Source organism: Heloderma suspectum, chromosome 10 (assembly GCF_057233095.1).
Source record: "Heloderma suspectum isolate Gila_16-S chromosome 10, 16-S_ref, whole genome shotgun sequence".
Classification (NCBI taxonomy): Eukaryota; Metazoa; Chordata; class Lepidosauria; order Squamata; family Helodermatidae; genus Heloderma; species Heloderma suspectum.
In genome coordinates this window covers 7,630,861-7,646,228 of record NC_139467.1, presented here as the reverse complement: position 1 = coordinate 7,646,228, position 15,368 = coordinate 7,630,861, and the positions used below count along the sequence as shown (strand labels likewise).

At 47.6% G+C, this 15,368-nt stretch overlaps 1 protein-coding gene across 1 annotated transcript in view; it reads left to right on the top strand.

The window, feature by feature from the left end:
* SLC8A2 (solute carrier family 8 member A2) overlaps window positions 1-15,368 on the top strand; it is a 147,449-nt gene that overhangs the window by 34,743 nt on the left and 97,338 nt on the right. The window contains exon 2 of the mRNA XM_084814898.1: window positions 11,955-13,788. Coding sequence (XP_084671024.1) covers window positions 11,984-13,788 — 1,805 coding nt within the window. The 5' untranslated portion in view covers window positions 11,955-11,983. The remainder of the gene's footprint in view (window positions 1-11,954; window positions 13,789-15,368) is intronic.

Here is a 15,368-nt window from a genome sequence, read left to right as displayed (position 1 = left end):
TCTTCCTAGGTGCAGAACTTGGCATTTATCCCCATTAAACATCATTCTGTTGTTTTCTGCCCAGCGCTGCAGTCTATCCAGATCACTTTGAATTTTGTTTCTGTCTTCCAAGTTATTAGCTGTCCCGCCCAATTTTGTGTCATCTGCAGATCTGATCAGCATTCCCTGCACCTCCTCCTCCAAGTCATTAATACAAATGTTGAAGAGCACTGGGCCCAGGACTGAGCCCTGAGGTACCCTGCTTGTTACCTCGCCCCAGTTTGGGAAGACCCCATTGATAAGCACTCTTTGAGTCCGATTCTGTAGCCAACTGTGGATCCACCTGATCGTTGTTTCATCTAGCCCACTTTGAGCTAGTTTGCTCATCAGGAGATCATGGGGCACTTTGTCGAAAGCTTTGCTGAAGTCGAGGTATATGATGTCCACAGCATTCCCACAGTCCACAAGGGAGGTTCCCTGATCAAAAAATGAGATCAGATTCGTCTAGCAGGATTTGTTCTTGACAAATCTATGTTGGCTTTGAGTAATCTCTGCATTGTTTTCAAGGTGCTTACAGATGGATTGCTTTATCGTCCGCTCCAGAAATCCATCAGAATTTCCAGATGGATTGATGTCAGACTGACTGGTCTGTAGTTCCCAGGTTCCTCCTTTTTACCCTTTTTGAAGATAGGGACAGCATTAGCCCTCTTCCAGTCATCTGGCACTTCACCTGTCCTCCATGATTTCTCAAAGAGAATAGACAGTGGTTCTGAGAGTTCTTCTGCCAGTTCCTTTATTACTCTAGGATGCAGTTCATCTGGTCCTGGGGATTTGAACTCATTCAAAGTAATTAGGTGTTCCTTGACCATATGCCTATCGATCTCAAGCTGCAATCCTGCCCCTTCAGCCTGTACTTCACCTTTGCCAGCGGGGTCATAGACCCTCTTTTGGGAAAAGACTGAGCCAAAGTAGGAATTGAGCACTTCTGCCTTTTCTTTGTCATCTGTTATCATTTTGCCATCCTTATTTAATAGCTGAACCACCATTTCTTTCCTCGGTCTTTTACTATGCACATAGCTGAAGAAAGCTTTTTTGCTGCTTTTAGCATCCCTCGCTAACCTCAGCTCATTCTCAGCTTTAGCCTTCCTGACGCCATCCCTGCAATTCTGTGCTACCTGCCTGTACTCTTCCTTTGTTGCTTGGCCTTCTTTCCACTTCCTATATGTGTCCTTTTTTGTTTTCAGGTCATCTCTAAGCTTTTTGTGAAGCCACATTGGCTTCTTCTGTTGTCTTCCACCTTTTCTTCTTGTTGGAATTGCTTGTGATTGTGCCTTGAGAATTTCCTTTTGTAAAAACTCCCACCCATCATGGACTCCTTTTCTCATTAGAGTCGCTTGCCATGGGACCTTACTTAAAATTGTTCTGAGTTTATTAAAATCAGCTTTCCTAAAATCCAGGGTATGGGTTTGGCTGCACTTGGCTTTTGCTTCCTTTAGAACCATGAACTCAATTATAACATGGTCGCTTTCCCCCAGAGTTCCCGTAACTGCTACTTTACCCACTAAGTCATCTCTGTTGGTTAGGATCAAGTCAAGGATAGCCAATCCTCTAGTTCCTTCCTCTACTTTCTGTAGGAGGAAGTTAGCATAATGTCTGTTCCAGATCAAGTGATGCGAAGCATTATTATAGACAACATTATCAAGCATATAAGAACAAGACTTGCTGAAGAAGGTTCAGCATCGCTTCTGCGAAAGGCAAGTGCTGCCTCTTTAACATTTTAGGGTTCTTCAAGGTGCCAAGAGACATGCGGACGGGGTGACCCAATAGACACTGTATACTTGATGTGTTTCCCAGTGCTACAAAATCACTGCTCTTCTGCTGTAAGCGACAAGTGGAATCGCAATGGACTTTCTGAACTACCATGGAATTAGTGTCCATTGAGAGTGCACTTCCAGCTATGTGCTGTCCACATTAGTGGCTCGGACATAGCTGTGTGCGTGGTTGCAGGAGTGGAGAGGGGAAATTCAGCCTCCTGCCCCTCACTTCTCCCTGTTCCTTCTCCTCACAAGATACCTCTAAAAAAAGTGTGGTGCTTGGTTGGATGATAACTGCCTTTCCCCTGCCGTTGTCCCTCACAGAGTGGTGTAGTAGTCCATTTTGAAGTGCAGGTGCTCATCATGACTGTCTCCACAGCCACATCCCCGAGGAGAGTCCAAAAATGCAGGCATCCATATTCATCCATATCAACCTCCCAGTTCGAGCAGTTTTCATGTCTACCAGGGTCAGGTCTTTTCTAAAACAAATGGCTCTCAATTGCCCATTCCAGACTGAAGCACCCTCTGAAGAGGGAACAATATATTGTTGTTGGAAAATTAAATTAATTTCTCACCAGCTACTGAGGGAATTGCAGCTAAGCTCAGAGAGACCAGGGATGTCTGAAAGGGGTCGCAGATGACGTCATTGTTCCTGCTAATTAAAAAAATGCTGGTGCTATGTCCCAGTGAGCCCTGGCTCCACTACACCACTGCGTGCGCGCGCGCGCGCACGCACACACACACACACGACACCAAGTGATGAAGAGGCTATGGGCTCCTTCACACAGAGCTTTTATCCTGCTATTGAGACTGGTTACTCATGGAAGTTTGTGGGTCCTTTAGATGATGTTGTCAACCTCCAGGGCATCTAAATGACCTTTATTCCATTTCTTAAAAGACTGGAGAAAATGAGCTATCAAATCACAGCACTTGAGTTCCGCTTGAGTTCCCTCTGAAAAAGGAAAACCCGCAATAAGAGGAGCTAGACCACAGCGCCATCTAGCAGCTATATAATGAAACACATGGAAGACTCAGATAAGGGGGGGGGAAGGAGGGGGAAAAGAAGCATGTGTCAAGGGAGTCCGTCATGATCCTGCATTTAAAACAGAAGCAGAAAGCCCCCTTTTAAATGTGGGATTTTAGGCTGGTGTAGAGATGCTCTCTGTCAGGGTGGTTGGCCACTGACTTATTCTGGGAATGACGGCAGAGCTCTTTGCAATTTAAAGTGTAGACATTTAGACAGCCTACATGGCTGGCTGGGGATTGCTGGGAGTTGTAGGACTTTTTTCTGTCTAAACATGCATAAGATTGAGCCCTAAATCTTGTTTTCTTTTTATAGAGGGAAAGACAGCACTTGCATTTCTCCTGCTGCTGCCTCCTTCTGCTGGTAGTCAGCTAGGGATAGAGCTGAAGGCTGCCCTCCCCCCCCCCCACCTCCATCTTCTTGACTCCTTCACAGCACAGGGCCAGGGGGCAGGCTGACTGACAGGCTGAACTCTCCATCAGAGAGAACAGCTATTCTTTCTCCTTCCTGCTATTTCTTTTTTTTTTTTTTAAAAAGGCAAATTGCTTCCTCACCCTTTAAAAAGAAAATGTTTGGCACTATTCCACCATTGCACGACCATATCAGAAATTAAAAATGACAAATATAATGTGTTCCACACAGCCCTTCCCTCCCTCCAGAAGGTTCCAGAAGGGGATTGAATTCCCTAAGACTCCACCCTTCCTTCTAATCCTGAAGCTGACAATAGGGCCCAGCAAGGCCAGAAGTCACATTGTTTTCACTAATATATGCATTTTGTGATACATGTTTTGTTCGGAGAACTGTATCACAAAATTCTGAGAAATGCAAATACCAAAGGATAATTACATTCCAGTTCACATATGGATTTGGAACACACAAATTTGCTAAGTTCTTATTAAAATGTGAGCCAAAGGAAATGCTTCCCCCATCCCTAGCTTTTCAATCCTTTCACAAAAAAAAAAAAGTGGAACATTTGGGAAAACATAAGGCAGCAGTGGTTTGATTACTTTGTTGTGTGGATGCCCCACAACATATGAGTGAACAAGGCACAACAATTCCACCTTAGGCACTGACAGAAACTCTTATGGATTGATAACTGAAAGACAGGAGGAATAAATGGACAATACTCACAATAAACTGTGTCCTCCTGCAAGGACGGGACTGGTTTTTTCTTTGTTTATAAATGATCAGGAGTTAGGGGTGAGCAGTGAAGTGTCCCCCCTCCATGGATCACTGCCTTGTTGTGGTGAAGGGGCTTGCGTAACTCAGTGAAGCCATAAGCTATGCTGTGCAGGGCCACCCAAGACGGACAGGTCATGGCGGAGAGTTCTGACAAAATGTGGTCCACTGGAGAAGGAAATGGCAATCCACTCCTGTATTCCTGCCAAGAAAACCCCATGGAACGTATCACAAGGCTAAAAGATATGATGCCGGAAGATGAGCCCCTCAGGTCGGAAGGTGTCCAATATACTACTAGGGAAGAGCAGAGGGAATTTCCAAGTAGCGCCAGAAAGAGTGAAACGGCTGGGCCAAAGCTGAAAGGACACTCAGCTGTGGATGTGTCTGGTGGTGAAAAGAAAGTCCGATGCTGTAAAGAACAATATTGTTTAGGAACCTGGAATGTAAAATCAATGAATCAAGGTAAGCTGGAGGTGGTCAAACATGAGATGGCAAGATTGAACATCGACACCTTGGGAATCAGCAAACTAAAATGGACAAGCATGGGCGAATTTAATTCAGGTGACCATTATATCTACTACTGTGGGCAAGAATCCCTTAGAAGAAATGGAGCAGCACTCATAGTCAACAAAAGGGTGGGAAAAGCAGTACTGGGGTACAATCTCAAAAACGATAGAATGATCTCAGTACGAATCCAAGGCAAACCATTCAACATCACAGTAATTCAAGTCTATGCTCCAACCACTGAGGCCGAAGAAGCTGAGGTTGATCAGTTCTATGAAGACCTACAACACCTTCTAGAACTAACACCAAAAAAAGATGTCCTCTTCATCATAGGGGATTGGAATGCTAAAGTAGGAAGTCAAGAAATCACCGGGACAACAGGCAAGCATGGCCTTGGTGTACAAAAGGAAGCAGGACAAAGGCTAATAGAGTTTTGCCAAGAGAACACGCTGATCATAGCAAACACTCTTTTTCAACAGCACAAGAGGTGACTCTACACATGGACATCACCAGATGGTCAATATCAAAATCAGATTGATTATGTACTTTGCAGCCAAAGATGGAGAAGCTCTATACAGTCAGTAAAAACAAGCTGACTGTGGCTCAGATCATGAGCTTCTTATTGCAAAAAAAAAAAACAACAACCCCAAAAACATGATAGGCTACGTAAAGATTTATGTAGCCTATCATGGCTAGATTTTAAAAAAATACGATGATAGGCTATGTAAATGTTTACGTAGCCTATCACGGCTGAGTAAAAAAAACACAAAAAACCCCACATGTATTGCGTTCCTTATTTTGGCACGTCTAGTCTACGTAAACATTTATGTAGACTATGGCGAAAATAAGGGGAACGCAAATAGCGTAGTGTCTATGCTATTTGTGTTCCCCTTATTTTCGCCGTAGTCTACATAAATGTTTACGTAGACTAGACGTGCCAAAATAAGGAACGCAAATGGCGGCGCCCATGGGTGCCGCCATTTGCATACGTGCGTTTTTTTTTTTAATTCAGCTGTGATAGGCTACGTAAACATTTACGTAGCCTATCACAGCTGACTGCAGGGACGCAAACGGCGGCGGCTACGGCCGCTGCCATTTGCGGCCCGGCCGGCCAGGATTAGGGGGGGAGGGACGGAGCGCCTCCCCCCCCCCACGAATCAAATTTCGTTCAAGGTAAGTGACTTTCGTACATCCCTAGACCCAGCTTCCACTGGGATCGAACTCAAGTCGTGGGGAGAGTTTCAGTTGCAATACAGCTGCCTACCACTCTGCACCACACGAGGCTCCTAGTGTACAATACAGTCTATCCATCCATCCATCCATCCATCCATCCATCCATCCATCCTTTAAATTTATTAATCGCCCATCTGGCTGGTCACCCAGCCCCTCTGGGTGATGTACAACAATAAAAACAGTTTAAAACAATAAAATTCTACATTAAAAACACCATATTTCTAAAAATACCCTAACCCACCCCAAATGCCTGCCTGAACAACCACGTTTTTAATGCATAGTGGAAGCTCATTAAAGAGGGGGCATGGCGGAGTTCCCTAGGGAGGGAGTTCCACAGAGTGGGGGCCACCACAGAGAAGGCCCTCTCCCTCGTCCTCACCAGTCTAGCTGTCCTGGCTGATGGGACAGAGAGAAGGCCATCTGAGGCTGATCTTGTTAAGTGGCCTGTCTGGTGTTGCTGCAGGCGCTCCTTGAGGTAGGCTGGGCCGGAACCGTATAGGGTTTTAAAGGTCAAAACCAACACCTTGAATTTGGCCCAGAAAACAACTGGTAGCCAGTGCAGCTCCTTCAGCACTGGAGTGATGTGAACTGGTCACTGCACCTAAAAAGGGATATTGTGGAGCTGTAAAAGGGGCAGAAAGGGGCAACAAAATGACCAGAGGGCTGGTGCAAGTCTTCTACAAGGAAAGGTTACAATCTTTGGGGCTTTTAAATTTAATTTAGAAAAAAGTGAGTAAGGGGACGGACGGGCATGGTAGAGGTGTATAAAATGATGCCTGGTGTGGAGAAAGCAGATAGGGAGTTTTTCTCCTTTCTCATAATACTAGGATTAATTGGTGGGAGATTTGGCATGGTGCATAACTAAATGATGGAATTTGCTAGCACAAGGTGCAGTGATGGCCACCATCACTTTAAAAGGGGATAAGTCAAATTCATGGAGGATAAGACTATCCCTGCCTACTAGTCCTGATGAGTGTAAGCTTCCACCAGGATCAATCAGTGGAGTGTGGTGGCTCTGATGGCAGCGGGGCGGTGAATCCATTCCAGGTTTCAGTCGGAACCAGTCAGAGCTTTAAAGGAGCTACCCAAGGTGCTTCTGCACCTTGGATAGCTCCTTTAAAGCTCTGACTGGTTCCGACTGAAACCCGGAGTGGATTCACCACCCCAGAGCCATCGGAGCCACCAGCCTCCACTGGGATCAATGGCACAATGCCAGGGGCTGGGAAGCAACCGCAGGCGAGGGCTGTTGCCCGCGTGTCCTGCCACACTCCTTCCCCAAACGGCCCCAGCATCTTTCCCCTGACCAGCAGTCATTGGGGTTTTTCTGTGAAGTTTTTCCCCCATTCTGACAGGTTGACGTGCCTCTCCTAAGGCTTAGGTACTGGCGCTAAGAGCTTTAGGGCACAACCCTACGCATGTTTAGATAGAAAAAAGTCCTACAACTCCCAGCATGCCCCCCAGCCAGTTGTGTGTGTTCCCCCCGCCTGCAAATCCCAGCTTCTCTGAAATGGATTTTGGCCCTTTGCCTGAAGAGGTTCAATGCTGCTGCTTTAACAGTTGTGTAGAAGAAGTCATTTTCACAGGTGAAACTTTTGTCCAGAATTTGGCAATTACAGCCCCCTTCCCCCATGCCAGAAGTTGCACCAGCCAAAATTTCCTGTCTTGCACAGCTCTTAAAGAGCTTTCTTGACCCCCAAACTAGGACTGCTGGGCTGTTCTTCCCTCATCTTAGAAGACAGAAAGGAGGGATGGGTTAGCTCAAGGAGAGCGTGCAATTGGGTCACCTCCCACCAACTCAGACAACTGCCTGCAAACCTTGGGTGATCAATGGTCCATGGGGAAAAATGGACCCGTTCTTGTGCCTTTAACAACAACTGCATTGTACAGAAATCAGGAAGCCAAGAAGCTTTTCTGCACCACAGAGATAAACTTTCTCACCTGCTAACGTCAGCACAGCAGGCTGCTGTTATAGGCAGAGTTCCAATGGGCAGCTGAAAAGTTGGTAACCTCTTTAAAAGTGGTGTGATGGCAGAAATTCAACCGATGGAGTCTCCCTCTTCTGCACAACTACTAAAGATAAGAAAACCCTCTGCCTTCGGGCACTCTGCCTGCCCTTTACAGAGAAGGACAGTGGCATCCAGGGTTGCCAGCCAACAGGGAAAAAAACAAGGGCTGGCCTGTTCTGCTGTTAACAACAGCTTGATGTGAAGATGCTTTCCACATCATGGTGATCAGCATGATTGCCTGCTTATACTTGTGCCTCAAGCTGCCATTAAATGCATAGGAGCAGGAGCTAGTTAATACGTTGGCAACCCTAGTCATGTGCAGGCTGAGCCATCCACACAGTGGGATTCTTTACCTGCCCTTTACTTCATTTTTTGCAGTCTGATTTTTATCAGGAATGCCCAGAGTGGAGACTGCTGCACAGCAGCCAGCTCCCTCCCTCCATGCCTCTTCTCCCCTTTCCTCCTTCTCCTCCTCTGTTCAAGTGGAGATAATTGAATCAGCCACCTGCCCTCCGTTCAGCATCTTATGAGACTTGACCCCGATGGTGTAGCTGGAGAATCTCTGTTGGAAGTCCTCCTTTGTTCCACTCTGGCAGAATATCTGGAGTAAATTAGAAATGGGCGTACATCATAATTGACCACAGGAATGAGAGCGGAGGCAGTTCTTCCAGCCAGTCTGCAAAGGCACTAAGGCTGTGGTAGGGTTGTAGGGGCCGCTTGGGCTAGAGAGAGGATCCTTTGCAGCCATGCACTTTGCAGCTAGGATGCCAAAATGCAATGGAGGCCATCTGGGTTCCTGTATGTGCAATCACTGTGAAGAAGAGAGAAATGCAGCAGGGGTCAGTTTTGTCCACCTTCCTTGCTTCCAGGATTGCCAACTGATGAAGGAGGAAAAACCCTGCCTGGCCTGCTCTTGTGCCTTTAATGGCCACTTGATGTGCAGAGATCAGCATGCAAGGCTTTTCACAGCAAGGAGGGGAACATGATGGCCCCCTGACATCTGCACATCAGGGCTGCCGTTTAAGACAGCCACAGCAGCCTGTTGGCAACTTGGCACTCCTCTTCTGGATCAGCTCACCAGCCCTCTCTTACTTGTCAAGTCTGGCAGTCTGGAATGGCTTGTTCCTATGTCGGAAGCATAGGGAGAAAAAGCCCCAGAGAGTGAGGCACCGGCTGAACGGCTCTTGAAAGCTAAAATTACAATTAAACATGAAAAACTGCCTTGGCCGTCATTCTCTATGGCAGGGATGTGGAAACTGAGACCCTCCAGATGTTGCTGGACTCCACCTCCCTGGGGTGGCCAGTGGCCTGGGGTGATGGGAACTGGAATCCAACGACATTTGCGGGGTGGGGATGGTTCAGATTTCCTACATCCCTGTTCTGTGGGCCCATAGTGGCACCACTCTATCCCTTGGCAACACTACGGTGAAAAGTCCCTATATTTTGCATATGATGCTGCTCCTGTTTTCTTAACTGATGTATCATTACTGGGTGTTTTCTTTTTAAATGCATCGTATTTGATATTGAATTTTTAGCTGCTTTTTATCATTATCTTTTACCTGGCTTTGTAACTCACTGTGCTAACTTATTTTAGAGGGCACGTGACTCATTAGTTTATACAATAGTATAGATAGAAACATAGATAGATAACGGATGGATAATGGATGTAGGGAGAGAGACTCCTCTAACAAACTTCATGGCTAGAGAGGAATTTGAACTCAGGTCCCACCCCAGTCTCAAAGAGACATATTCTCTTGATGGAGCTACACTTGCTTCCCTTGCTCCTGTTTTGCACAGTTCAGGCATGGTGTTTTGCAGCATTGTTTTGTTCAAGAATAAAAATAGAAATTGATTTTTCGCCCAGGAGGTTGGTGAATGGAGCCAGACTTGTATGTGGGCTGTTACCAGTAGGATCCATCTGTTATGTTGGAGGGTCCAACACGAGGAAGAGGCAGCCAGCGGGAGTGGGGAAGTAATGTTTCAAGATGGTACAGGAATCCAAAGAGGGGAGATGCTTGCTTAAAGCTGGGGCTTGCCGTGGGCTCAGGACCAAGGTCTTTAAACTCTGTTCCCTCAGGTTTCTTGGAAGTAAGGTTGTCAACCGCACAGAAAAAAATGGCCCGGCCTGCTCTTATGCCTTTAGCACAGGGGTGCTGAACCTTTGTCAGCCCGAGGGCTGAAAATTCCATTTCGGGGGCTGCATTCCAGTGGTGGGTGGGGCCAGATGCAAAAGGGGGTGGGGCCCCCAAACACCCCCCCACCCCCACACATATTGTAGTTTAGAGCTCTTGCTGGCAGTAACTAAGCCTTAGGAGAGGCATTTCAACCTTTTTGAATGGGGAAGAAAAACCACACAGAAACTGGGAAACCACCCATCAGTGGTTAGGGGAGAGGGGTCGTGGCCAGGAGAAAGAGGGCAGGGGTATCCGGGATGCCCTGGAGGGCCAGAATCCAGGGTTCTTCACCCCTGCTTTAGCAGCAGCTGGAAAGGCAGAAATAAGTGTTATCATCTGCTGCCTCCAACTAGACCTATTTAGGGGAAAGCTCCAGCACCATGGGGGGAGCACTTGCTTTGCATGCAAAAGGTCCCAGGTGCACAGTGCCGGATCAGGACCCCACCCTGGGTACTCTTCCTTCAAAACAAGAGTAGAAGCATTAAGTGCTTTCTTTTCTTTTAAAAAGGGTGATTAATATAACTTGGTGCACACTGGGTGAATGTAGGTGACCAACCTACTAAGCGCTAACTGTGGGGACGTAGGGTAGCCATGTGCCCTCCTTTACAGAGGGCAATCCCCTATTTGAAAGGCTGTCCATTCAAAATCTGGTTAAAGATAAAAAGCCATAATAAGAAGGGAGAGCAAAGGCACAGTTAGTGCCTGGGCACCAGACTCAGTCGGGACATCGCTGGGATGGGATGGGGCTGGCATGGGGCTAGTTCACAGTAGAGAAATGATGGGGGAAAAGGAGACCCTGAAACAGGACTGAGTTTCAGGGAGGGGAATTTGCCACGAGGAAGACAGCAGCACGCTTATTAGGTCCCCGACGCATTTCAACAATAACTCTTTATCAAGGGAATCTATAAAAATACGAAATTATACACTTCAAAAAAATCTTATTTACAAAATGACGTACTCTTAAAAAAAACGCCATCCAAATTAATAAGCTATTAAGAGGTAAGGGGTTTCAAGCTGCCCTTCGCCAAATGACTTGAAGTGCAGGCAGGCTGATATGGCCTTCGCCCGTATCAGCCTGCCTGCACTTTAAGGTCAGCAAGAGAAGCCCTTCCCATTTGCCCACCTTTAAGGGCAGTTTAAGGTGGGTGTCTAAATGAGAGGGGGCCTTTTCCACAGTGGCCCCACACCTCTGGAATAAGCTGCCATCAAGCAGCGGAGGCTGGGGGCTCCAAAATTTGGTGAGGCTGTAAATCCATTCTGGGTTTTAGACAGAACCAGCTAGAAAGTTAAAGGAGCTATCTGAAGCACTGAACCCTATCCCCAACATGGTTTCAGTACCTCAGATAGTTCCTTTAGGGTTCTGGCTGCTTCTGACTAAAACACAGGATGGATTTACAGCCCCACCGAAATTGGAGCCTCCACTACCATCAGTGGTCTGCCAGGCCTTCCTCATCATTGCAAGCTTTTCGGAAGGCCCTGAAAATGTGCTACTTTACTCTGGCCTTCACCTGATTATATTTTATGGGACTGGGATGTAGCTGCAATTGCGTGTTGAAGGTTTTGTCTTATGCTGGTGTTTCTTGGTTTTTTTTAGAAAGCCTGCTGCTGCTGCTGCTTTATTTTGCTTTACTGTTTTTATTACCACACCGTTTTTCGCCACATGATTTTTATCATTTCACACCACCGTGGGAGTGCTCCTGCTCTGAAAGGTGGCCAAGAAATATTTTAAATAATTTTAAAAAATCAAGCACAGAAAGTTTTCATTATAAATAAAAAAGGAGGGTTCTATGCCTTTCTAAGCTAGAAATCCGATATGGTTTTGATCATGGGTTTTGACGTTTTATGAATAAATCTACATGCAGTTTAATTAAAACTAGCAGTTTGATGCCAATGGACGAAAGGAGCCACAGAGGACAGGGGACCATCATCCTAGAGGCCCCATCCCTGGATTGAGCCCCCCCCCCAAACTGCATGCTAACATGGAGGGCAGCTACAAGTCCCTGTAACTCGTTGCCTTTCTTTTTCTTTTCTTCCCTATCAGATCCGGTTGGCCTCACCTGCCCAAGGAGGATGTTGCTATCGCGGTGGGGGTGGTGGCTGTCCTCTTGCTCTCTGGCCAAGGTCTTGGTAGCCTCGGCCCTCTTCACTGAGAATGCCTCCTGGGTTGGAGCGAATGAGCCTGAACTGGAGCCCAATGGCACCTGTGAAGGGTCCAACAAATGCCAACCGGGAGTGATCCTCCCCGTTTGGCAGCCTGACAACCCTTCCTTCGGCGATAAGGCTGCCAGGGCGATTGTCTACTTTGTTGCCATGATGTACATGTTCCTGGGAGTCTCCATCATTGCTGACCGCTTCATGGCATCCATTGAGGTGATCACATCCAAGGAGAAGGAGATCACCATCACCAAATCCAATGGTGAGACCAGCATTGGCACGGTGAGGATCTGGAATGAGACCGTCTCCAACCTCACCCTCATGGCACTGGGCTCGTCGGCACCTGAAATACTTCTCTCAGTCATTGAGGTTTGCGGTCATAACTTCCAAGCAGGTGAGCTGGGTCCTGGCACCATAGTAGGCAGCGCGGCCTTCAACATGTTTGTGGTCATTGCGGTCTGCGTCTACGTCATTCCCAATGGCGAGAGCCGGAAGATCAAGCACCTGAGAGTCTTCTTCGTCACAGCTTCCTGGAGCATCTTTGCCTACATTTGGTTGTACCTGATCTTGGCTGTCTTTTCACCAGGGATCGTGCAGGTTTGGGAGGCCTTGCTGACCCTTGTCTTCTTCCCTGTCTGCGTAGTCTTTGCATGGATGGCCGACAAACGCCTTCTGTTCTACAAATACGTCTACAAGCGGTACAGGGCTGACCCACGCAGTGGCATCATCATCGGAACCGAGGGTGAGTTCCCCAAGGGCATAGAGATGGATGGCAGTTTTGTGGCCAACGACCACCGGGAGGGTGTCTTTGTGGATGGGAGCACAGCCTCAGTGGCTCCCCTTCCTGTCACCACCCAGGAGGAGAAAGAGCTGGACGAGAGCCGCAAAGAGGTCATCCAGATCCTCAAGGACCTCAAGCAGAAGCACCCAGACAAAGAACTGGAGCAGCTGGTTGAGATGGCCAACTATTATGCCCTGTTGCATCAGCAGAAGAGCCGAGCTTTCTACCGCATCCAGGCTACCCGCATGATGACTGGTGCGGGAAATATCCTCAAGAAACACGTCTCCGAATTCTCCAAGAAGTCGGTTAACCTGCTGGAGGTGCCGTCGGAGGCAGAGGTGGAAGAGAATTACAGCAAAATCTTCTTTGAGCCCTGCATGTACCACTGCTTGGAGAATTGTGGTTCTGTCACTTTGACCGTGGCTTGCCAGCAGAGCGGCGACAGCTACAACACCTTCTACGTAGACTACAAGACGGAGGACGGCTCGGCCAAGGCAGGCTCAGATTACGAGTACAGCGAGGGGACGTTGATCTTCAAACCTGGTGAGACCCAGAAGGAACTGAAGATTGGCATAATTGATGACGATATCTTTGAAGAGGACGAACATTTTTTCGTCCGGCTGCTCAACTTGCGGGTGGGGGATGCGGAAGGCATGTTCGAGTCGGACTCAGCCGACCACCCCAAGGGACGGCTTGTGGCACCCTTGGTGGCCACCGTGACCATCTTGGATGATGACCATGCTGGCATCTTCACCTTCCAGGATAAACTGTTGAGGGTCAGTGAGTGCCAAGGGACCCTAGAGGTCAAGGTGATCCGGAGCTCAGGGGCCCGTGGGACGGTCATGATTCCCTACCAGACAGTGGAAGGGACTGCACGAGGAGGAGGTGTCGACTATGAAGACTCCTGCGGGGAACTGGAGTTCAAGGATGATGAAACAGTGTAAGTAAATGATGCATCTTGTTTTGATTGCCATGAAAGGCAATGGAATAGAGCTGCAACGTTGTTGTTGTTTTCATATAGGGTTGTATCCAGTGCTAGTCTAACTTCTATTCATTTCAGTGAGTCTACTCTAAGTAGGATTAACACTGAATAAAAGCCATATTGGGGATGGCGGGGGAGAATAAAACACCTGAGAACTTTCCATCAACTTTTAATCTGATTTTTTATTATTTACTTGCAAAATGCTTATTATGATGATGGGATGGGCAAGGTGTGTTTTCTGAGGGTGGGACTATCTATTCCAGCACATAATGGAGGGCTGGGTGCTGTGCAGTGTGTCCCAGTACCCTCTAGGCTGTAGGTGTTGAACTTCTCTCAGCCTGACGGCCAAACTGAATTTTGGAGCAGCTCTCAGGGGTCACATTGAACAACAAAAAATACCAGCTTATTATAGCTTAAAGCCCTTAATGCCAGAAAATAAGAAAATAAGAACATAAGAAAAGCCATACTCGATCGGACCAAGGGTCCATCTAGTCCAGCATTCTGCTCTGTTCACACCACAAGATGGAGTGATGGCCAACCAGCTGTCAGCCAGGAACTCACAAGCAGGAGACAAGAGCAACACCTCCTCCCACCCATGTTCCCCAGCAACTGGTGTACATAGGCTCACTGCCTCTGGTACTGGAGGTAGCACAGAGCCATCAAGACTAGTAGCCTTTGATAGCCTTTTCCTCCAGGAATTTCTCTAACCCCCTTTGAAAGCCATCCGAACTGGTGGCCGTCACTGCATCCTGTGGTAGCAAACTCCATAGTTCAACTGTGCGCCGTGTGAAGAAGTCCTCCCTTTTATCTGTCCTGAATCTCCCTCCAATCAGCTTCATGGGGTTCTAGTATTAGGAGAGAGGGAGAGAAACATCTCCCTATCACCATTCTCCACAAGATGCATAATTTTGCACACCTCTATCACGTCTCCCCTTACTTGCCTTTTTTTCCAGACAAAACAATCCCAGCTGTTTGTAACCTTCCCTCATAGGGGAGATGCTCCAGCCCCTTGGTCATTTTAGTTGCCCTTTTCTGCACTAAGCCTTAGAAGAGGCATCTTAAACTTCTAGAACGGGGGAAGAAAACTGTGCAAAAGCCGGGAAACCACGGAACGATCTTTGGTTGGAGGAAAGGAGGTGGGGCCAAGGGAAGGGGGAGCGGCCATCTAGGGCACTCCAGCAGGCTGGATTGGGACTTCAGGAAGGTCAGACTTGGCCCATGGGCCTGAGGTTCAATGTCCCTGTTCTGGGCTCTTTATTGGTTGCGTGAGCATGCGACGGAATGCGGAGCAGTGGCGTAGCTTTGCACAGTAATGCTCTCAAAATGGGCGCTGCTTTACAGCATAACCTGAGATAAACAGATGCGTACCCACCTTCAGTGAGAGGCCACACCAAATTTCAATAGTGGAGGAAACAGCAGAGGGAGAGAAGGACCCAGAGACTTGCCCCCCTCCCTAGTTTGATGCCAGACTGAGCACAAGGAGGAAGTAAAGACATTTATTTTCTACCCTGACTGCACCCAGCAATGCTGACACATTA